General features: G+C 38.1%; 1 protein-coding gene across 4 annotated transcripts in view; it reads left to right on the forward strand.

Annotated features, from left to right (window-relative positions):
• The window catches only part of LOC117435630 (collagen alpha-1(XXVIII) chain-like), a 71,037-nt gene that overhangs the window by 14,331 nt on the left and 31,624 nt on the right, over window positions 1-25,082 (forward strand). For all 4 annotated transcript variants that reach the window (XM_034058951.3, XM_059012187.1, XM_034058950.3 and 1 more), the window contains exons 7-17: window positions 6,931-6,975; window positions 7,533-7,559; window positions 7,893-7,937; window positions 8,620-8,664; window positions 10,677-10,730; window positions 14,225-14,293; window positions 14,720-14,788; window positions 19,801-19,869; window positions 20,150-20,218; window positions 20,316-20,384; window positions 21,130-21,198. In XM_034058951.3, coding sequence (XP_033914842.3) covers window positions 6,931-6,975; window positions 7,533-7,559; window positions 7,893-7,937; window positions 8,620-8,664; window positions 10,677-10,730; window positions 14,225-14,293; window positions 14,720-14,788; window positions 19,801-19,869; window positions 20,150-20,218; window positions 20,316-20,384; window positions 21,130-21,198 — 630 coding nt within the window. The remainder of the gene's footprint in view (window positions 1-6,930; window positions 6,976-7,532; window positions 7,560-7,892; window positions 7,938-8,619; window positions 8,665-10,676; window positions 10,731-14,224; window positions 14,294-14,719; window positions 14,789-19,800; window positions 19,870-20,149; window positions 20,219-20,315; window positions 20,385-21,129; window positions 21,199-25,082) is intronic.

A 25,082-nucleotide genomic window follows, 5' to 3' on the forward strand; every position in this document is an offset into this window, starting at 1 on the left:
CAACTGAATTAGTAAAACTTATAATTAATAACATAATTAATACCACATGCAGAAAGCCATCACTACACATCTGTTTGTAAAATGAACTCTATTAAAATCCGGATTTCACAAGACGGGCTTTGATGACAAGGCTGCCTTCAAATCCTGGAAATCTGTTTCACATTGCTCGGACCATACTATGGGCCTATTTCTTCTACTGTTGATTAAGTCAGTCAGTGGGGCGGCTCTGGTGGAAAACTGCGAAATAATGAGCTGGTAATACACTATTAACCCTAGGAAAGCCCTCATTTGCTTCTGGGTGGTTGGTCGGGGATAGTGTTTGACAGCCTGCACTTTCTGGTCCTGTGGTTTAACCAACCCTTGCCCCATGGTATACCCCAGGTATTCTGTTTCTGAAAACGCTATTTTATATTTTTTGGGTTGGCTGTGAGCCCTGCTTCTCTGATGGACCTTAGTACAGCCTTGAGCCGTTGTAAGTGGGTTACCCAATCATTACTGAAGACAACCACGTCATCTAAATACACCCCTGCATGGGCTGCATGTGGTTTAAGGACCATGTCCATTAGATGTTGGAAGGTCGCTGACGCTCCATGGGGGCCAAACGGGAGGACCACAAACTCATACAGGCCATCAGGGGTAGCAAACGCTGTTTTCTCCTGAGAGTCCGGAGATAAAGGGACCTGCTAGTATCCTTTGGTTAAGTCTAGGGTGGAGATAAATTAGTGGTTCCCAGATGCTCTATGAGCTCGTCTACTCTAGGCATCAGATAGGTGTCAAACTTTGAGACAAAGTTTAGCTTCCGGAAGTCAATACAAAATCTGATGGACCTATTGGGCTTGGGTGCCATCACCAATGGACTACACCAGTCACTATGCGATTCCTGTATTACACCCAGCTCCAGCATTTTTCTCACCTCATGTCACATTGCTTCCCTCTTCGTCTCCGTGACCCTTATATGTCTACCCCGATATTCCGGCCCTATCCGTTTCTTCCTCCCTAAAAAATAAACACTCTCTTGCCTAAAAAAGGTTTTAGCAAGTTAATGTGGTACACCTGGTATGGTTTCCTTTTACCCGGTTGATGAACCCTGTAATTCACCTCCCTGACTTTCTCCACTATTTCTATGGGACTCTACCATTTAGCAAAAAATTTGTGGGAGTCAGTGGGGACCAAAACAAGCACCCGATTCCCTACCTTAAACTCCCGGGCCCAAGTCTCCTGGGTTTCTTGTTCTTTTTGCAGGTTCTCTTTAACAAGTTGAGACATTATTTCTAGTTTGTCCCTGATTCCTGGCACATATTCAGTTACATTCTGTCCTGACACTGGCTCTGTCTCCCAAGCCTCTTTTAACACATTTAAGAGAGCCCTTGGTTGCCTCCCGAACATTAGTTAGAACGGGGAAAACGCAGTCGATGCTTGAGGCACCTCCCTAACTGCAAACATAAGATAAGGCAATACTGTTTCCTACTCCCGAGGATTGTCTTGCACTACCCTGTGAAGCATTTGTTTTAGAGTGCGGTTAAACCGCTCTACTAATCCATCGGTCTGGGGATGGTAGACCCAAGCCCTAATTGTCTATACTTTTAACATTTCATATAATTCCTGGAGTGCCCTGGTCTGTTAAGACTTCCTTCGGGAGGCCCACTCTACAAAAGATGCCTATTAAAGACTTTGGTATTTGTTTCCTTGCCATTGTATGAAGTGGCACCACCTCAGGGTACCAGGTGGCATAATCTACCACTACCATCATATATTCAAAGCCATTTTTACTCTTGGGGAGGGGTCCTACCAGATCTAGACCTAGCCTATCGAATGGGTTATTAATAATTGTTAAGGGAACCAAGAGAGTACAAGCTGGTTTGTTCCCTGATGCTAGCTGACACTCCGGGCAGGACTAACAAAACTCAGGAACATCACGCCAAACTCCTTGCCAGTAAAACCTCTGTAACACCCACTCCCTTGTCTTGTCTGTGCCGAAATGACCGCCCATTAAGTGCGTATGTGCAACATTGAGCACATTCGTCCGCTGTGAGGGGGGTACCAGCAACTGGTGTATATGTTCTCCTGGCACTGTCCCTCTAATTACCCGGTACAACAAACCTCGATTTGAAAGGAAATGCGGTGTAGGCCTATCCAGACAGTCCCGCCAGTACTCCTCCCCAGCCTGAACAGCTTGGTCCCATGCTGATTTAAGGTTAGCGTCAGCCAGTTGTTCCTGTCTGAACATCCCATGATTTAGTCTAATGGCCTGGCTCAAAAATTCTTCCGGACTTACTGTTCGCGAAGTACCGGGAAGCACCAGAACAGCCTCACCAGGTTTTCTCTGCTCTAAAAACCTTCTCCCTTCCCTCTGTTTTTTGGCATGTGTGGGATTTGAAACTATAACCTTCAGTTTGCAAGCGTGTTGTGTTATGTGTTATACTGTCAGTGCTATTACACGATACACGATTAGTTGAGAAAACAAGCAGTATTTTGAAAGATTAAGCCAGCAAGCTGAGAATTCTCTCGAGAATATTTTGGAGATTTTGAGTCATCATTCATCTTCATCATCTTCATCACAATCATCATTCTGAGATTCTGATCTTGAGCTCTGAAAAAATTTGGTTTCCTGTCAGTGAAACGCTCATTGTGGTCCCTATTGGCACAAGGAAGTATGGTTCTTCTCTATACTGGTTGATGAGAGTAATGTTATTTTTCTGGAAATTAGCTGTGCTGAAGGATAGCCTATATATTTGGTAAAAGTAAAACATTAATAAATATTGAAATAAATTAATACATAAATCAATACATAGATATTTCTTTCTTTCTTTATCTATCTTGATATTTATTTATTTTTCACTATCAGATATAAACACTGCCATTTAATACTGTTTGAAAGAAAATAAATACTCGACAGTTCTTATTAAATTGTATATTAGTGAAGATTTTTGTACATAAAGGTCGTCATGCTTTCATATATTTTTACTTTCAAATTAAAAAAATATGTCTGTTCAGTTTGTCTCGTCTGTCTTTTATGTTACATGTACTGTAAAGGGAACAGGTCACACCGTTACTTAACATGGGAAGGGGTAGTGAGTGAATGAATGAGTGGGGAGAATATGTGTTGCTGTTTTCAGGGGTTGCAGAGCATGAATGTGACTGGTTGGTGAGCCGGACAGCGGTGGGAAACAACGGGAGGTTATAGACCCTTTTCTGTATGACAGCATAAACAAAGAGTACTGTGCATGAACCAGTGTTGTGTGTCCATGGAAACTTCCGGTTGACTGTAAACACAGCAGTGGTTTAATGTAAATCAGCGCAAAAATGACCAGCAAATATTTTCTAAATTTACCAAACTTAGAAAGAAATCGTTACAGGAAAAAGTTAACGATTAATAGAACCACACTACCTGATCCCTTTGATGTTGATATTAGGGCAAGGTTGTTTTCAAGTGATTTTAAAAGGCTTCCAGAGAGAACATACCCAGTCGTGTATCATCACTTGGTAGATACGGAGCGCTGTTACATCCGAGAAGCTGTAAAGGCCTATAGAAGTCTCGATGCTTACAATTACTTTTCAAGTACACAAAATTAGTACATATTGATTAGAGGAAAATGGTGTGTGTGAAGTGTACGGAGAAGTAGGGGCTGACTTGAGGACAAGTCAGGTTATCCTTAAGTCATACTGTGCCAGAATTGTGACTACAATTGGCGGTGAGGTGCGCAGTGGTCATTATACAACAAGAAAACATCATACCCATGAGTCTTTATCACATGTTAGGCTTGGAGGGGTTTGCAGTCATGTTGCTGCAGTGCTGGTTGCACTTGAGCAAAGTGTAAAAGGTTTACACACGCCACCAGCAACATCAGAGCCAAGTGTGTGGTCCCGCGTTAAAAAGCAGGTGAATAAATAGTTTGTGTCAGGAAAAAAAATGAATGACAAATATCTTCATATTTGCTTTTTTTAACCCTTTACTCTGACTGAAATAAAATGTGTTGTTCAGAATTACAATCAATCAATCAATCAAATTTATTTTGTATAGCGCCTTTAATGCCAAGGCATCTCAAAGTGCTTCACATGACAAATAAATATACTATATAATAAAAAATCAAAAAACAAATGTGAAAAAATAAATAAATAAATAAAATACATATTAACAAAATTCTAAAATAGGCCATATATATACACATACATATAAAAAATAAACAGGGCGTCACACGCACCCAAAAAACCCAGGTACCCATTGGGTTTTAAATGACCCGATGCTACCATGGCCTATTTTTACTACCTGGGTATCAATTTATTAATTTGAGAATTTAAAGAAAATATGACAATACAGTTGTAAGCGCGGGTCACTGACATCTATTTCTTGTAACTTTTTCCTCGTCCACAAAAGCAAAACTTTTGCTGCAAAAGATTTTCCCTTTAATTATTTGTTTTCAAAAAATTTCTAGAAATTATACATTTTCATTGGGGTATGTAAATTTTTGACTACAAATTGTGTGTGTGTGTGTGTGTGTGTGTGTGTGTGTGTGTGTGTGTGTGTATATATATATATATATATAATCCAGGGCTGGCAATGGAATGTGAAACAAGCAAGGTTCGCGCTGTCCGTATATTGGATGGATATGGTCAGTTGGAGCCTTGTCACATAATCGAAATCACTGCGCTGCCTCACAGGATTTAAAGTTACAGGTGTACAGTAAAGCTATAAAATTGAGTGACCAATTACCAGCAAAAAAACAAAATCCCAAAAGTAGTAAGTAGACATGCCAATTTGGATGAAGAACAATTAAAGCAAAACAGAAAATAATACCAAAAAAAAATGGACTCTACAAGGTGTCGAAAGCGTTCCACAGGGATGCTGGCCCGTGTTGACTCCAATGCTTCCCACAGTTGTTTCAAGTTGGTTGGTAGTGGATCTCTACTCCGAATAGCTTGTTCCATCTCATCCCACAGATGCTCAATTCTGGTGACTGGGCAGGCCACTGCAGTAAGCTGAATTCACTGTCATGTTCGTGGAACCATTCCTGCACAATCCTAGCCTTGTGGCATGGGGCATTATCCTGCTGAAAAAATCCATTAGCAGATGGATACACTGCTGCCATGAAGGGATGCACCTGATTGGCAATGATGTTTAGATATCCTGTGGCATTCAAACGTTGCTCAACTTTTATCAAGGGGCCCAATGTGTGCCATGAAAACACACCCCACACCATCACACCACCACCACCAGCCTGTAATGTTGACACGGCATGATGGATGCATGTACTCATGTGGTTTTCTCCATACCCTAATCCTCCCATCAGCGTGAAACAGCAGCAACTGGGATTCATCAGACCAGGCAATGTTTTTCCAATCCTCCAGTGTCCAGTGTTTTCGTTCCTTAACCGCAGTTTCTTGTGTTTTGCTGAAAGAAGTGGAACTCTGTCAGGTCGTCGGCTGCCATACCCCATTCGTGTCAAGGTACGACGAGTGATGTGCATTCTTTTATGGGTCTTTCGGCACCAGTGTTGTACTGGTCTGTCAGTTGACTAACTGTAGCCCGTCTGTTGCTCTGCACAATTCGTGTCAGCCTCCTTTGGCTGTTTTCGACCAGTGGCCTGCCGTTGACTGGATGTCCTTTGGGTGGTGGACCATCCTTGATACACACGGGAAACTATTGAGCATGAAAAACCCAGCAGCGTTGCAGTTCTTGACACACTCAAACCTGCGTGCCTGGCACCTACTACCATACCCCGTTCAAAGGAACTTAAATCTTATGTCTTGCCCATTTACCCTCTGAATGGCACACATACACAATCCATGTCTCAATTGTGTCAAGGCTTAAAAATCATAGCTTTCACCTGGATTCACCTTGTCAGTCTATTTCATGGAAAGAGCAGGTGTTCCTAATGTTTTGTACACTCAGTGTATATATATATATATATATATATATATATATATATATATATATATATATTTATTTTTCTTAGTAGACACCCTTATCCAGGGTGACTTACAAGATATCACATTATTTTTACAAAGAATTACACATTTATACAGTTGGTTTTTTACTGGAGCAATTTAGGTAAAGTACCTTGCTCAAAGGTATAGCAGCAGTGTCCCCCATCTGGGATTGAACCCAGGACTCTCCAGTCAAGAGTCCAGAGCCCTAACCACTACTCCACACTGCTTTTTACTCACTCACCTTGACTTAAAATAATGCATTTTCCGTTACAGTGAAAAAAAAATAACTCAGTGTCGTCTCAACTCCACCCCCTGGTGTATCTTTTCAATGGCAATGTACACAATATCAAAAATAAAGATGAACTTTCGTTTACATGTTTTAATTAAATTTAATGTACTCAAGTTAACTAAGTGTGTAGTTCAGAGTTAGAAGTAGTTCTACTTTATTGACGTACAACGCCCGGAGGCGTACAACGTCCGTATATATTCGACGTATATGGACACCCTGTTGGGCCTTATTACATTATATATATATATATATATATATATATATATATATATATATATATATACACACACACACACACATATTTATTGTGTCTCCACACTACTTCCTATGAAGTAAATCTATTGTGTTGTGAAATGATAAATGGAGCCTTTCGGGTGCACACAAATCTGTTCTGTGGTTTATTGAACACTAGCATCAATCCAGTTGTAGAACCTATAAGAAAACAAGCTCTAATATTTTCTTAATATCTATTGAGACCTGAGAGTAAAAATGACCAGACATGACATTATACAGAGAAATTCACTATTACTAGAGTTTATGAATTAGCCCTGATACAGAGTGAGTGATAAAGTAAAATACTTAGCTTTTAGCTATGGACAGTTGGCACGTGTTAGCCGATCTCTTACATTTTCCAACTGTGTTGAGTTTCCCATTGTAAGGAACACATGTTACAAACCAGTAACCATTATTTATTTTTCTTTTTTTATTGAAAGGGTGAGTCTGGCATCAATGGACCTCCTGGAAATCAAGGCCCTGAGGTAAATTGCCATTGACTCATTGTGTGACCCTGAGCAAGTCACTTAACCTCCTTGTGCTCCGTCTTTCGGGTGAGACGTAATTGTAAGTGACTCTGCAGCTGATGCATACTTCACACATCCTAGTCTCTGTAAGTCGCCTTGGATAAAGGCATCTGCTAAAAAAACAAATAATAATAATAATAATAATTCAAATGTGTTTTGTAATTTTTACACCAGTGGAATTGCTCTATTTTATGGGATCAAAAATCCTTGTGATATCGGGCCCAATTCTCAAAACTGTAAGGAATTTTATAAGAGTTGTGCTTTGACTAATGATCTTACGATCTCTTAAATAGTGGCAGATTTTATGAACCACTACCTTGATTTAATTAATCAAAATGGGCTTTCAAAAAACAGGCCTTAAGAGAAACAGCCCTAATGTTGTCCATGTTTCAGATTTATAATCTATATAAATATTTGTTGCCCCCAAGTCTTGTCCTGCTCATTAAGAATCTGTATCCATTTGACAAATATTATATTTAAATCAGTTTAAAATATCATGTTTTAATTTCTTACAGGGCAGATCTGGTTTTAAGGGTAATAAGGTAAGTTGCATACCAGGTGCAGAAAACACACTGTACAATATTTGTAGTTACGTGTAAAAAACATCCAGTTCATACAAATATGGTACAGCATGATGTTTAAAATGATCCTTGATGAATCACCCATTGATAAAGTTCCTTTCTTTAATTGATTTTTTTTACCCTCTGGAGGGGGTAGGTCAGCACCAGTTTGGTGCGATTAACATCTTTTCATGGTATTGAATTTTGATTATCACTCCACATTCAAAAATCAGTTCTTGCCTCATTAATGAGTTTGTTCACTACTATGCTCTTTAATTACTGATGTGCTGATGAGAGTGATGTGTTGTTTTTTAGGGTGAAAGAGGTGAATGTGGGGTCCCTGGAACAAAAGGAGATAGGGTAAGTCTTAACATTTTTCTAAATATATTTATTTTTAAAATGTGTTTAAGTTCTACACTATATAGTAATGTTCTGAGGCTTAATTTAGAAATAAATATTCACAACACTTCCATATGCTAAATGTTTTGTGGTAATTGGGGTTCAAGTGGTAATAAAAAAAAATATTGTCCCCCAGGAATGTCTCTCAATTTGGAATGCCCAATCTCTTCTCCCCTCACGGCAGCAATTCCCCACATGGCTCAGGAGACCCAGTTCAGTTGGTGTCCTCTGATCCCACGACCAAGCCTTTTTCACCCAGAAACTCTCGAGCGGATCTCAGCTAGTTACCGACCTCTGGAGGACAAAGGCCAGCCCTGCAGGTGTCTGCCTTTGAGCTCACTGGGCACCTGGCCAGCAGGGTTCACTGTAGCACGATGCGAAGAAACAGTCCCCGTTGGTTTTGCCTCCCTAAACCACGGGAACGCCAGAGCCAATGCAACGCTCCCTTCAGAGTCCCCAGCAAAGACCGACCTACATTGCTAAGCCAGGATGTGAATCTGTGCTGTATGAGTCACCCTGCACACCATGCGGCTGTGCTTCTACAAAGTGATCCACTCGGGGACAATTATTTTACTTTTAACCACTGAAATTTGTATCACATATGAATACGATCTCTTAATCAATATATATTGACTTTATACAGGGGCCTGAAGGACCACCTGCACCAAGGGGACCCAGAGGAGAGAAAGTATGTTTTTCATTGCTTAGAAAATATGACAACATTTTACATTCATAGCATGTTTAATTTCGTACCTACTTCGTATGCTAGCATGTGTAATCACAAGTGGTGTTTCTGCATAGACTGAGCACATGTATCATGCTTTCTAACTATTCCAGCAAAAATGTCCAGGTATGAGATGAACTAATATAACAATGTAGATGAACTGAAGTATGCCTTTAAGTCTACTTTCCTAAAATCGATGTGAAGATTCAAGTAGCACTTGCCTTGGGTTTTGAGAACCTGCATGGTGTGGGCGTGTGCATTCTCCCTGTGGTGCAGGAGTATACTGTACACCTCATGACTACACCAGAGCAAAACAAACCCTTTTTATACAATTCTCTGTAGCCATGGGGCTTAGTTACTGCAGCCATTTTTTAAAATAATCATACTGTACTTTTTCATAGCTGGGCCTTATGCAGACATAACATTTTTTTTTAGTGACTATAAAATGTTGTGACATCGTTCACATAAAAAACTAGCAACTCAAAATGGTGTTTTTTACAACGTATTGTTGTTCTACTGTTTATGTAATGTATTCAGTTGCACAATTTTTCAATACAGTAGTATTGTGAATTTCCCATTATTTTTAGTTCAAACTATGAATAGTTTATCAGTCACGCCATGTTTAAAAGCCGATTGTTGCAGTACAATATCTTTCTTCTACCAGCTTGTATATAATCTTGTTCTACCCTAAATAATTATTAAACCTTCACACCTCAGAACCATCAGGTTTATATGAAAAATGTCACACAAATGTAGGGATAATTCAGCGAAAAGTAATAAGATATGCACAGTAAGTATTCATAACATTACACGCAACTTTCAAGCAGACAGCAGAAATAATTAAAAGCTTAATTAAACAGGTGGCTGACCTAATAGAGAGTTTACATTTTAAGTAAGCAGACAAGAAAAATCCTGTTAAAATGCATACTGAGTTTGAACAGTGTCACAAAGATGCACTTCTGGAATGTGAAACCAGACTTGGATGTAATTCTTCTCTAATGTGCAGATCAAATGCCCTGAATGGAAGCTTGCAATACAGGATTCTTTTTTTTAAAGGCAGACTTTGTCCTATAGGATTAGTGCTGGAACAGAACTGCTTAATCGTTCTTTACTTCTTGAGTTGAATGCCCAAAGCGCTGGCATAGTGACAGTATTTCCTTTTTTTAATGAAAGGGCTATAATTCAATGAGCATGCTGTGCTATTCACATGCTGCCCTATATATAAAAAAGAACTATAAGATGACAGTATGCAGAGATTATATTATTTCTTTTTGTATTTGTTACAACCATAAAGTCAATATGCTTTTTATTATTTATTTCTTAGCAGACGCCCTTATCCAGGGCGACTTACAATTGTTACAAGATATCACATTATTTTTACATACAATTACATTATTTTTTACACATTATTTTTTACGTACAATTACCCATTTATACAGTTGGGTTTTTATTTTAGCAATCTAGGTAAAGTACCTTGTTCAAGGGTATAGCAGCAGTGTCCCCTCCGGTCAAGAGTCCAGAGCTCTAACCACTACTCCACACCTGCTGCTTATGTACTGTAAAAGAGATTCCTATTCATTATTTACGATTGTAATACATGTTTTGCTTGCTGTTTCTATTGCCTTAAAAGTCAAATGTATAATACAGACTACTAGACCCACTTCGTATTTAATTATTTTATATGTATCAAAGCACATGCCTCTTAATAACATGCTAGTTGCTGTTGATTTTAGAATTTACTTTCAGTTTAATAGTTGTCACAATAATGTATGTCTTATCCTCATTTGAAATGTAATTAAACATGTTTAACTACTTGGGTGTATTCAAATATGTAACATTATGAACTGCCGAACAAGCATAGTGTTGGATTTGGTGGTTGAGGGGTATTATAATGCAACTTGTCATGCCAAAGATATGTACAAAGTAACAATCAAAACAAGATATTGCTCTGATTTGAGCTGCTGTTTTGTTCACAGGGTTTAATTGGAGCAACAGGGGACCAAGGCCCTCAAGGAAACCCTGGACCTAAAGTAAGGAATAATTATAATTCATTTCCATTCAATAGGAAAATCTATCAGTTTATATGCCAATTTGTTGACACTTCTTTACCACATTGATTTGGGTAGCTGTACTTCTATGCCTGTTCTCACTCTTTGGTTCTGTATACTGTACATACTCTAACTTGCATGGGGACTAAAGGTTTCTTTAATACTTCATATTCATTTTCAAAGTAAAACTTCTGTAACATTTGTTGTTGTTAGCATTTTTTGTTTTGGATAGTTTGCATCACTTACAAATATTTGGTCATCTTTTTTTATGGAGTCTGTATTTGACTGTTGCCATTGTTTTCTGGAGGATTGTGTCTTTGTTGTCATTCTTTTCTGGAGGATTGTGTCTTTGTTGCCATTCTTTTCTGGAGGATTGTGTCTTTGTTGTCATTCTTTTCTGGAGGATTGTGTCTTTGTTGTCATTCTTTTCTGGAGGATTGTGTCTTTGTTGTCATTCTTTTCTGGAGGATTGTGTCTGTTGTCATTCTTTTCTGGAGGATTGTGTCTTTGTTGTCATTCTTTTCTGGAGGATTGTGTCTTTGTTGTCATTCTTTTCTGGAGGATTCTGTCTTTGTTGTCATTCTTTTCTGGAGGATTGTGTCTTTGTTGTCATTCTTTTCTGGAGGATTGTGTCTTTGTTGTCATTCTTTTCTGGAGGATTGTGTCTGTTGTCATTCTTTTCTGGAGGATTGTGTCTTTGTTGTCATTCTTTTCTGGAGGATTGTGTCTTTGTTGCCATTGTTTTCTGGAGGATTGTGTCTTTGTTGCCATTGTTTTCTGGAGGATTGTGTCTTTGTTGTCATTGTTTTCTGGAGGATTGTGTCTTTGTTGTCATTCTTTTCTGGAGGATTCTGTCTTTCTTTTTTGCCTTTTTAAATTAAGTGTTTTTATTGTTTGTGGTTTGCACAATGCATCATTTCAACAGAAATAAAACTATATTATTTATTTTTAACTTGGAAATAAGTGATGTAAAGGTGAAATCGTCTTTAAGAGAATTTTAAGTCTTGGTTAGAACTGGGACTTTTCAAAAGCAGAATAATTCTTGATTTATAGCTTGTGGGTTGGCATGCTGTTTGACCTCAATGAACTGCTGCTCCCCCAGCTGTTCTGGACACAAGCTAAATCACTGTAAACAAAATGCAGCCTCTCATGTGAGCAGGGCAATCCTGGACTAATATATTTAAATAAGGAACTCCCATGAAAAGGTGACAGATTTATGTGAAATTTTACAGAGGCTTCTCAAGTATAATTGAGGTTGGGGGAACAAAGAACACATAACTATTATCGCATTCCCTCATACAGTACAGTACTACACCATTCATCTATCCATGGCCGAACTAAAAACCTTTTTGTGTCGGTAAGCCTAATAATAAAATAAAAGTATACAGAAAAAAAGACAAAAAGTCTCTTTGTTTTACATACTGTACAGCAAGGCTGTGGATAGTTAGAAAACCATAATCTTTTCCAGTGTACTGCGTTTTACGACTTCCTGATACATTCAGATCTGTTTCCATAGCCAGAACATTAGGAAGTGCAGACCATGGGATAATCAACACAAGTAGTATTGTTAAGAACATGATTAACAACACAAGTAGTACTGTTAAAAGTGCAGGCGAATGCCCAGCCTGACTTTAGAGTGTGTTGGGTTTTTTATTTCACTGCACTTCCACTCTGAGTCTCTTTCCCACTTTTGAAAGGAGACTGAGAGTCAGGAAGCTGCAGTGAAAGCGCTGGTTGCACATGTTTATTAACAACAAAACACAAACAAACAGGGACCAAAACAAATGGTTTACACAAACACAAGTCTGACACCAAAAAAAAACATATTCCACCGTCAGGCTAGGCATTCACCTTCACTTACGGTTCTCTCTCCTTAACACCACCACTAAACAAAGGACTTGGCTTCCTTTATATAGCAGGTGGCTGAGACTTGACTGATTATTAATCAAGACCCAGCCACATTACCACATGTATTCTGGCAGGGAGGGTTTTAACCCCCTACCTGCCAACCCTATATTCAAACACACACACACACACACACACACAACAATATTTACAGTTAGGGCATTCACCCTACCACAAGGATAATATACTATTTTTAACAGAATGTATAACGAAACAGTAGTTTCTTTGTGTGCAAAAAATAGCATGCTAAAATGCTTATGAGATGTACTGTATGTACATTAGAAACCACATCTCACAACCAAACAAAAACACTGAGATACACGATTGTATAACATTTGCCATTCAAATTATCGGCCATGATAATAGCAAAACCCTAACCGTCGTAGCGAGTTGTGTTATGGGAATTTGGAAGCACATAGAATTGGAGCTCTCTTGCTTAAATATGTAAAGAGCATATTTTGCTACTTGTATGATCTCCTGCCAAAAAAGAAATACAAAGATGACTGTAAAACAATTTTAAGATGTTAATTATTCATACAGAGATGCCAACTTCTGAAAGGAGAAAATAGTAGCTAGTGCGGAGCGAAGCAAGGCGGACATCTTCTCTATGTTCTCTATTCAAATCACGGAATTCGTGACCACCGTGACTTAATCCCATTTTACTGACAAGCAACCAAGTAAATATGCAATTGATAATGATAGCAAGGCGACATTTGTGCAGCAGTTTCTGAAGGACCCCTAAACTGGTTATTAAGCAGCCTGGCTCAGAGCTTTTAGTATGTCAGTTAAAATGCCACAATAAACTGTCAAGAAATACAGTATTATTTAAAAAACATTAATTCATAAAAAAATTAAAACAGGAAAACACACACATGGTATTGAAATAATATTTCATAAACATTCAGGGAGTATTCGTCATTTATTTATTTATTTATTTATTTATTTAATGAAAATCATAGTATTATACCACTTCGCTGTAGCAGAACCTCCAGAATAGTAGCTGCTACGGCCAAATCGTTGCAGTTGGCATTTCTGTTCATGATGTCTACTTTTTGGTGTGATTATATGAAGCCATGTGAAGTGAGGAGTTGTATTCTAAAGCAATGCTATTGCATGACAGCAAACCCATCCTCAAGATTCACGTTTCTCAAAGAAGTATAATCATTGATACGACTTGGATTTAATTTTGTACTGTCAGGCCATGTAGTTTTCAGGACGTTTTGTGTCGCAGGGATCTGGTTCTGCACTATAAAGTGCCTGCTTGTAACAAGAATATATAACAAGCCAAGTTTTTGAAATGCAAAATACTTTATTGTATTAAAACAATACCTTGCCACTAAGACTGTGTCTTTTAGAAATCTACAGATGGTTTCACAAGCCCTGATTAGAACTGGTTTTGGACTGCCTTACCTTACCACTCAGGTGAGATAGTCCAAGATTAGTGCTAATGAGGGTCTTGAAACAATACAATGAGTGCATCCTGTTCAGTAGGACATACTGAGGTGGAACGATTCCAGTAAGTGGTATTGGAAAACACTGAGAGGTACAAAACATCTTTCTTTTCTTTCTAGGGGGATCGTGGTCCAACTGGTGCCTCTGGTCCCCCAGGCGATAATGGTATTGGATTTCCTGGGCCGAAGGTGAGTAGTTGAAATACTGTGAAAGCCTGAGACAGCGAGTGAGGGGTTGAACATTTAGGGAGAAACTCTCAGATGTGCTTGACACAATTCAACACAATCTTCTGGTGTACTGAACCCCTTTTCAGTTACCTTTGTAGCTGGAAGTACATTTTCAGCAAGAAAAAAGAAACTGGCACATTTGTGCAATATGAAGCAGCTAGGCTATGCAGTTAACAAAAATACTAGTATCATCCAGTTTTACATCATTTTAAAATAATTTGCACCATTATTATTTGTTGTTCAGCAATGTACTAAAGTACTGGGTCATTTTAGCTTTTCAGAAGGATTATTCTGTAAACTTAGTTTTTATCAAATATGTTCCATGTTTCTTTCCCCTACTTATTGTATTAACTTTATATTCCTGTTCGGCACTGCTTGTACTTGCAGGGGGACAAAGGTTCACAGGGCAGACCTGGGCCTGCTGGTCCAATAGGCATTGGGGAGCCAGGACTACCAGTAAGTATACATCTTGACCCAAGAGGCTCGGAAGACCGCTTCTCTTTGGGTAAACATGTTCAAGACATCATCTTAATATTAGGGGATGAAAAGATGTCGAGGCAAAACACACATTTCAACAATGAAGATGAAGAGATTCCGGTTGAATTCCGGGCCATAGCCCCCTCACTTTTTAACAAAAGAAACATGTGGACGGTGGAAAAAAGGCACTTGTATAGTACACAGTGTTTAATTGTGGTTCTACTCTGTGTCCTACGTAAAAAGAAGGCGCTGATCGTATCCTATAAGAACCAGTGCCATCACTAGGGTTTACTGGGCCCTGGTGCAAGACTGTGAAGTAGACCCCCCCCCCCCCCCAAAAAAAAACAAAAAACGCACAGCACTGCTGCAGCACAACCTAATGAAACCCTTTTGAAAATAAATATATCAGAGCAGCAAAATGTGAATCGGTCAAAAACGTTGTTTTTTTTCTTCAACAAAACATATTTTAATAAGACAGTAATCAATCAAGTATCAGTATATCCAAACATTTTAATAAACAATTATGTAACAATTTTTAAAGCACAACAGTTAGTATGAAAAGGTTTCTTAAAAAAAACATAGGCCACAGTACAAATGCATTTGTTACAACTCATAAGCGAAAACATAATTCAATGAACACACTTAACAAATTAATATCCCAAAACGCAAGTAATTGTTTTAAATACTGAGTTTTTACCAACCGTTAGTTAAGGCAGAATTTCGTGAGGCGGACAGACTCAGACATGTTCAGCTTTTAGCCTTTTTGCGAAATAATTTACTTCCATTTCTGTTCTAGTATCATGGCTGACAGTGACAGCAATTTCGGGACAATGTGCATTGTGGTGATTTTTTTCAGACAGAAAGTTCTAAGCAGTATTTATATCATATGTAATAAACTATAACATTAATATTATGGTTCAAATATTTATTTATAAATATTTGAATATAATATTTATTGAATCAGATCACCGCGTAGTCTTCTTTGTTCAAGACTGAATAGATTCAGTTCTTTTAGCCTGTCTGCATACGACATGAATTTTAAACTCGGGATAATTCTGGTCACTCTTCTTTGCACTCTTTCTAGAGCAGCAATATCCTTTTTGTAATGAGGTGACCAGAACTGAACACAGTATTCTAGATGAGGTCTTACTAATGCATTGTAAAGTTTTAACATTACTTCCCTTGATTTAAATTCAGCACTTTTCACAATATATCTGAGCATCTTGTTGGCATTTTTTATAGCTTCCCCACATTGTCTAGATGAAGACATTTCTGAATCAACATAAACTCCTAGGTCTTTTTCATAGATTCCTTCTTCAATTTCAGTATCTCCCATATGATATTTATAATGCACATTTTTATTGCCTGCGTGCAGTATCTTACACTTTTCTCTTTTTGTTATCTCCTCATTAACTGGTCATTTGGGAGTTTGAAGTGATACACAAAAGTTTTAGTAATGTAAAAATTTACAGACAGGTCTGGTCTGCCCCAAAAGCATGTTAGCCTAGCCTTCCCCATAGGAACTGGCATTTTGTCAGCGTAAAACATGGATTTCTGCACTGGTGTTGTGACATGTATGAGTAGTGCTGCCACTGCACTACGCAAACAATGAAATGTTAGACGACATTTGCGAGATATAATTTAAAGGACACTCATAAATATATTAAATCTGCCTGACGAGAACATCACACAATGCTTCATATTAAATCGAGCAACAATATTAGATTTGTGCGAGATACTAAAAAACGACTTGGAATGCCTGACAGCCAGAAGCTACGCATTACCTGTGCATATGAAAATATGGTATTATGGCATTGGGATTTTATGCAGCCTGGTCTTTTCAACAGGCCATGCATCAGGTAACCAATGCGTTAGTTCGTAATGCAGCCAAGTACATTATTTTTCCCACTGACCAACAACAGCAGCGTCAAAACAAATATGCATTTTATAATATTATTGGAGTTCCATCAGTGCTGGGGGCAATTGACTGCACACATGTGGCACTGCGGACACCTTCTGATGGGGCTGCAGTGTATGTGAACAGAAAGGGATACTGCTCGATAAACACACAGATGGTTTGTCGTGCAAACTACATAATCCTAAATGTGTGTGCTAATTTCCCCGGATCCTGCCATGACTCCTATATCCTCAGAAAATCACATATGTGGCACTTGTTTGAATACAACATCTGTTCACATGTGTGTCATGTTAATGCAATTAATGCATGAAGGAAATGCTGAACCACAGTAATTTAAAAACATCTCTCTCAAGAATGTACAGTATATGCAGCCTATATTTACCTTATATGTATATTAATAGGAGGTTGTGTGGTCTAGTGGTTAAAGAAAAGGGCTTGTAACCACGCTTGTAACCAGGAGGTCCCCGGTTCAAATCCCACCTCAGCCACTGACTCACTGTGTGACTCTGAGCAAGTCACTTAACCCCCTTGTGCTCCGACTTTCGGGTGAGACGTAGTTGTAAGTGACTCTGCAGCTGATGCATAGTTCACACACCCTAGTTTCTGTAAGTCGCCTTGGATAAAGGCGTCTGCTAAATAAACAAATAATAATAATAATAATATTAAGGTATGAATAAAATAGCTCGAAGGATTGTATTCATAAAATTAAAATAAAAACTTTGCAGTAGTTGTGTTGTAAAACGCAAACAAGTTCATTTATCACAGAGGTTATATAACATGGGATGTGTAAATCAGCAAATTGCTCATTCACATGTGGTGTCTCAGTAGACAAAATAACAAGATTATTTTTTTATTTTTTGGAAAAAAAATACAGTGCATGACATGCTTGCCTCTGTTATACTTAAGATAAACAACATCTGGAACAAAATGACAACTCTTCCTCTAGTGACTTAAAGATTTTGTGAATTATTGCACTAGTGAGGATGGGGGAAAAGGTGCTCAATGAATAATAAGGAATCATAGGAATTGCAGCATATTTTAGAAACATATGTATGCAGGATTAATGGTTAGAAGACAAATATTCAACTTTGCTTTTTAAATAAATGTTTCCCCAGAGCCTGACGCATGCAAAAAATAGGTGGTTTTCAGCGGGTTCCTGTCATTAGTAAAACCTGGCATAAGTTATCTTTTGAAACTGTTGTGTCCTCGTAGTTCATGATGATAGTCGATCGGTTTTCGTTTGCTTTTCCCTGGGAGGAACATCATCTGCCTGTTACTCCCTGCCAATTATACATTTTCTTTTCACTGATTGAATCCTAAATTGACTGCTTGTACCGACGGATTTAAGGATGTGCTCACCGAATTTCTGTATTTTAGGGAATTTTTTTTGTGTATCTCTTTGATTTTCCGACAAAATGTAAAAAAAATAATTGTTCGGTGAAATGTTTACCACAACATTGATATAGAGTATAGAGGCCAATGTCACCTAACGGTAGCATATATAATGAAAACAGCAAGGGACCTAGAATGGAGCCCTGTGGAACACCACAGACAATTTCCAATAATGCCGATTTACCTCCCCAATAGAGCTTAACTGAAACCTATCAGAAAGATAAGATTTGAACCAGGATAGGACAAGGCCAGATGTGCTTTCAAGACGATTCAGTAGGACGGAATGGTCTACAGTATCAAAAGCAGCACTTAGATCAAGAAGAATTAATACTGATGGAAAGCCCGAGTCAGAGCTTATCAGCAGATCATTCACAACTCTGACAAGGGCTGTCTCGGTGCAATGTGCAGCACGAAAATCAGACAGAAACTTCTCAAATATAAGTTTAAATTTGGAATCGGCAATTATTTTTTCCCAATTTGGAAAGCCCAATTATTATTATTTTTTTTATTTCAACCCAGCTCACCGTTGCCACCCCCGCGCTGACTCGGAAGAGACAAAGACAAACACATGCGTCCTCCGAAATGTGTGCCATCATCCGTTTGCTTCTTTTCACTCTGCAGGCCTGCCATAGCTGTACCTGGAACTCCCCAAGCAGACCGGACTGTTCGACCAAACAAACAGAACACGTTCCACGGCAGGAAGGTGGAACTGTTTCGCCAAATCTGATTGTCCAGTTCTGTTCGGTCTGTTAGGGCTCTCGAAACTACGCCTTTAGTATCGCGTCTCCCAGCAGAGCAATCACATGACCTATTGCCAGAGCGCTAGCTCTGCGTCCCGCCTCCAGATAGACAGTCTGTCATGTGATTTGTGAATTTGTGTTTTGACAGTTGCCAATACTACCTTGCTTTTCTTTTCTAATCCTAATGGAGTAGACGGCACCTATATATTTTTTGTATGTCTAGTCATTAAAGTGGGCTCAGAAAAATAAAAAATGGACTCAGGGCTGGGCCTGGATGCAGTTGCTTCCCTTGCACTCCCTCTGATGCTGGCCCTAATAAGAACCTACCTTACTACCCTGGTGCCTAATGCTACTGCTGAGTGCAGCTTTTTGTGCCTTTGATGGCTGAAAACATACCTACGATCATCCATGACTGAACAGCGTTTAAACAATCTCTTCCTCCATATTCAGAAACATCTGACTGATTCTATAGATCTTAGAAATGTTTTACATAACTTTTGTGTTGCCAGTGACACACGCTTTTTGTATTTATTTTTTTGGAAAGATTTCAAAATGTACAATCTAGTGTTAACGTTAAATTATACATAAAGGCTTTATGTACAAGTGGCATTGTCAAAGCCTGTATACTGCTGTTTACCAATAGCTTGTGCTTCTGTCTGTATCAACCAGCTGTGTCTTTTTTGTTTCAAGAGCAAAGCAACACTCCAAGGTGCTTGCTATTTTGTCTTTTTTTTTGGACAAAATAATAAGTTTAAGTATGCTATGACTTAATTTTAGAATGTGGTTATTTACTTTCCAGTTTTACTTCATGAGATGTTTGGTCGAAGTAAAAGTGCATTCTTAAAATATTATTTTCATTTATTCCTGAAAATCGTTATCTTATTGTTGCATGCGTATCTGATTAAATACTGGCTGTATTTTAATGTACACATGTTAATTAGGGTCCTCCAGCTCCTTCAGGGATACAGGGGAGCATAGGACCTCCAGGAGAAGGACTTCCTGGTGCAAAGGTCAGATATTGTTTTATACTATTTGATATAGAACCTGGGCACAAGAGTTACATGATTTTTAAATAAAATAAAAAGTATAATACAAGACTCCCAACACTTGCACAAACTTGCACTTGCACAAAAATACACAGCTGTCAGGGATTATCTCTAATATGTGGGGGCTTAGTTTGAAATTCTAAGAGGATACACTATATCCATACAAACTACCCTTTGCATATATGTTGTACTTTATAGAACTGACTTTGTTCTGCATTTGGTGTTTTTATTTTTTTGTTTTCAGGGGGACAGAGGGTACGAAGGACCCAGAGGAACGCGTGGTTTACCAGGATTGGGGATTAAGGGTGAGAAGGTAAAAATATAGACTTTTTAAAATCCAAAGTTGTTTTTAATTGTTCTTTCTGGTGTCATTACAAGTTGTTTTTCTTTGCTGGTCTGTTTCTCTGCAGGGTGATATTGGACCTTCTGGGCATCCTGGACCAGTTGGCTTTCCAGGAAGTGGGATTCAGGGAGAGAAGGTGAACTACACTGTGACGTCGGAACCAGTGTTTTGAGCTGTTGATTAGCAAAGTTTACAAGGGTGCTCATTAACTGACAAGCTTTTCATCTGTTAAAATGATTTGTAATGTTTGGTGTGACGCTTGCTTCTTTCATGATATCCCAACATCTAAACAGTGGCAGATCTAAATGCCACCACAGTTTGAATATTAAACTGATAATATGACTTACTTTTAAAGACAAAAATACACTTGAGACTCAAACACTGTTAGTTTTGTTTAGTCTGTTTTTTTATTTTTTATTTCTAATGGCAGAATTCACATTTGCTACCATTTAGTTCAATTGAATAGACCCCTTTGTCTAAGCAAATGTTGTGATTTATCAACCTGATTAAAATGGCTTTTTGCTGGGGAACAACATTTCTGGAAAATATTCTAATAAGCACTTAATTGGTCCAATTAATTAATTTAGTCTACAGTTAGAGAAAAAACCAGGAGGGACACCAGCCCTCCAGGACCAGGATTGGAGACCCCTGCTTTAGAAGGACACAGACAGCTCCTCCCCAACCCTCAATTCTCAAACTGAATTATCTTAATATACAGGTGGCCAGGTTAGATTGGCAGTCAATTATATTATTTAACCTGGACACGGTCTCACATATTTTTGGTTCTCCTTTGAAATAAGAGAACCAAAAATAAAACAACATGTTAAAAGGGACTTTTCACAGTATGTTGCTAATGTTTTCTTTTATTTATTTTTTTATAGGGTGACCAAGGTCTGGTAGGCCCAATTGGTCCTAGAGGGCCACCAGGGATAGGATTTCTTGGCCCAAAGGTAAGTTCTGGTACCATACTGTTCTTTACTATGCTTGCGTATGCTTTACATTTCATTCACTAAAATTAATTACACTTTGCAATATTTTTAACATGGTATAAATAATGAATGGTTTTGTGCATAAGGCATATTTGGTTAAAAAAGTTATAACATTAGTAATATTATCACATGTCAGTGTAGATAACAGTATTCTTACATCATCACATGCTTGTTTTTTTCTGTCAAGGAGCACTTGTCAAAGGCTAAGGTTACTTAGAATTCTGTAAGTACCTCTGTCTGATTGGCTAAATACATTACATGATTTATAGTAATCTCAGTAGGAGTGGATCCACTGCCATTAATAATGTGTTTACATAAAAGCCGCCTTCTGACCTATATGTGCGCAGAGTGTAACATGATGCATTGTATTAAATAGTAAATAGATAGTGTGTGACCTATCTATTTAATATTTAATACAATGCATCATGTTAAAATACAGTTAACCCTGTATTAACAGTTAAGCTTGTATTAACAGTATACAATGTAAGTGCCCCTTAAAGTAAAAAACCTTTAATTAAAAACAGTGTACAGAAGAGTAGGTGGTTAATAAATGAAAATCAGAAAAATTAAAACATCTTTAACATTTTTTTTCTGCTGCTTATCCTCATTACAGTGTATTGCCAGTAAAAGTGAAACTTGAGGGTTCAATTTGTATTACTTTGACACTTCCTTGACTGGCAGACAAACAAGGAAGATATTCCTGCTCCCACTGTGTATGTAAAATCCTGCAATACCTTGGGAAGGCTTGACAGTGATGCTGGAGTCCCAGGCCCACTCTCTTCTATCCCCCACCCAATCCAGCCCAGTTTACTTACCTTAGCCATTCATTTCTTTTTATTGATGGTAACTTCCTCCATCACTTGCCTTAGCCATCCATTCCATTCCTCTATTGAGGTCCCCAATTGGCCTCTTTCTTCCTCACCCAGAGCCAGTTGCTACTTCTCTCTACCTCCTCAGATACAGCCTTCAGTATACGCCATAATTCCTGTCCACTGAATCCAGTATCTCTGAGAAGCCAGGTCATGTAGTGTTTGCAACAAATCCCCGACAACCCACCTCTACTGGATAAACCTGGACTCCTCACCCCGTGGCTAACAGCATACTGGACTCGCCATTAATATAGATAGGGCTTCTGTTTTTCAGTTTTTATTAATTTAATTCTTCGGTACTTATTTTTAGCTATTTTTGAGTTATATGAAAATGTTTTTTTTTTTTTTTGGTGCTTTCGCTTTTTATATATTGTATGAAATTATTGTTTTCGGTTACTTTTGTTTTTTTTCTGTCACAATATGTATAGTAACTCGACAGTACTTGCCCACTTCAATTGTACCTTCTTTCCTTTGCTATCTTCCCCAACAAAATCCTTATGACCACGGGAACATTCTTTTGGGGTTTTTGTGTGCTTAGTCATTGTTTTACATTTCGCCACAATTTGCAATTCTGTTTTAAATTCTAGGAGCATGATTTTCATTACATGAGAGTAGGTGTTAAAACTTCATGCTGATATTGGACTTGACTCTCGCCAAGAAAAGCACCAACTAAGACATAGCTTCTTTTACTGTAAACTAATGTGATCCATCTGTGTTTCCTTTCATCTGATGATGTAGCTATCCTTCTGCCTGGTGTTGATGGCTGAAGTGTAATGCTGGCTCCAGGGATCAGCTTATTTTGCCGCCCTGGCACATCAGCACATACAACAGCTGCAATGCTGGCTCCAGGGATCAGCCTGGAGCATCAGCATGACAACCATCTGGACTGAGCTGCGGGTCTCACAACACCTTAAGAGGGCTTGACAGTGATTCTCGCATCCCAGCATCACCCCCCTCCGTCCCCCACTCAGCTAAGCCCAGCTTACTTACCTTCCTTTACATCGACGTTGCTTTCTTTCTACAATGCTTTAGGTCCCCAACCAGAATCTTTTCGTCTGAACCAGAGCCAGTTGCTGCCCCTCTCTTCAGATAAGTTCTTCACTATGCGTTACAACTCTTGACCAATGAATGCAATGTCTCTGAGAAACCGGGTTGTGGAGTGTGCCACAAATGCAGACAACCCACCTCCACTGGGTAAACCTGCACTCTCCATCCTTGCTGTTCCGCTTCAGCAGCCAGTTGAGTGTACCGAATACTCCCCATCGAATTGTCCTCCATTTATTTACTGTCTTGTTTTAAATCTCGCAAGTGTGTTACAATCCTCCAATAGAAATGTAGGAATTTGTTGCCACTCAGTAGTTGGGGTGGGTTTAAAGTATTCAGAAAGAATCAATGCGAGATACAAATCAGGAAAGAGGGACATTGCCAACTGCACTTTTTTATTTATTATAATTGTCAAATAATGGTCTACAAAATTAATCTTTGATAAAAAAGGTAACCACTACTAATATTATGTTCAACCACAGAGAACATGCACACCCTATTTGCATCAATAAAAAATCCAAGAACATGAAATAAATCCATTTAAAAGGCAAATGAGGATACAGATCAATACATTTAAACAAAGTCATTGAAAACATGAATACAAGTCATTTATTTAAAAATATCAATATCACATAACTTTGTAAATACAGTAGAAGCCAAACAGCTTGGAGGACCTAGAAATAGTTTGTATGAATATACATTCTGATGAACGCAGGTTTACAAAAAAAACAGCAATACACGTACATATATTGTACTCTAAAGGTTTATTTAAACTTTAGCATTCTTCTCACATCCCCAAACACTGTGTTTCCTTAGTGTCACACTGAAGCATTTTCTGATGACACGGTTCTAACTCTGTTGTATCCGTGCTGAGTTTTTCCCCTGCTAAGCAAAGCTGCCCAATGCTGTGTCTTTTTAAAAGATCTGTACAGCCATCCATCACTAACTTTAAAACGTGTTCTCTGGATGTAGTTGACTATGGAATAACAATGCTTTCTCTTCTAGTACTGGTCCTGAAATCGGAGTGCCTTTTCACTTTCTTGCATGAACCACATGTACAAGCTTTTGCTCTCGCGTTGTTTTGACAAAGTCGCAAAGTTCTTCGCAGTGCTGTGGCAGTGCTTGAGTCCATGGTACTTTTTGTTTTGCAGTTTTTGTGTCAGTAATTGTTGTAATCCCACACCATACTCTTTAGCAAGTTGAACAGCACGTTCAGCCTTTTCCAACCATTCAGTCATTTTTCAGCTAGAGTGAGTAGGCCTGTCCTTTTTTCGTTTGTCAGCCATTTTGAATTTATCGGGGACACGCTTGTAGTGCGGTTAATAAGGGGATTCGGATCAAAGGGGTTTGAAGTAACAGGCTTCTACTGTACTTTAAAGCATAACTAAATAACTAACTAAATAAATCAATAAATACATTAATAAATGAAGTAAGATTTACAGTACAATGTTAATAGTTATCCAGTCATTGTTTTTTAGTTGAATCTTCCTGAAAAGGAGATGAACTGTTGTTAAAAAAAAACAAAAAAACGTTTAATAGAAATTTTGAAATAAAGAACTGAGTAAAATGGCTCTGCAAAGTGACTGACAGAACTAGAATTATGAAGTACAGAATTTTTTAATTTTTTTATTATTCTAGTGTTTTTTTCATAACATTACTATTATGAAAAAAGAACAGAGAAATTAGTTTAGCTTTCAAAATCCCTGAATAAAACAGAATTCCTTTTAAACTATAGAGTGATTATTATTATTATTATTATTATTATTATTATTATTATTATGTTTTTTATGGCAGATGGCTTTATCCAAGGGAAGTACATGGTTACAATGCAAAATCAATATTTAAATACAATATAGTTATTATGCTTATACAATTATGCTTATAAAATGTCTGTATGCTGTCAACTAAAAATAATTAAAATGTTGTAAGATA

Source organism: Acipenser ruthenus, chromosome 3 (genome assembly GCF_902713425.1).
Source record: "Acipenser ruthenus chromosome 3, fAciRut3.2 maternal haplotype, whole genome shotgun sequence".
In the NCBI taxonomy this organism is placed as follows: Eukaryota; Metazoa; Chordata; class Actinopteri; order Acipenseriformes; family Acipenseridae; genus Acipenser; species Acipenser ruthenus.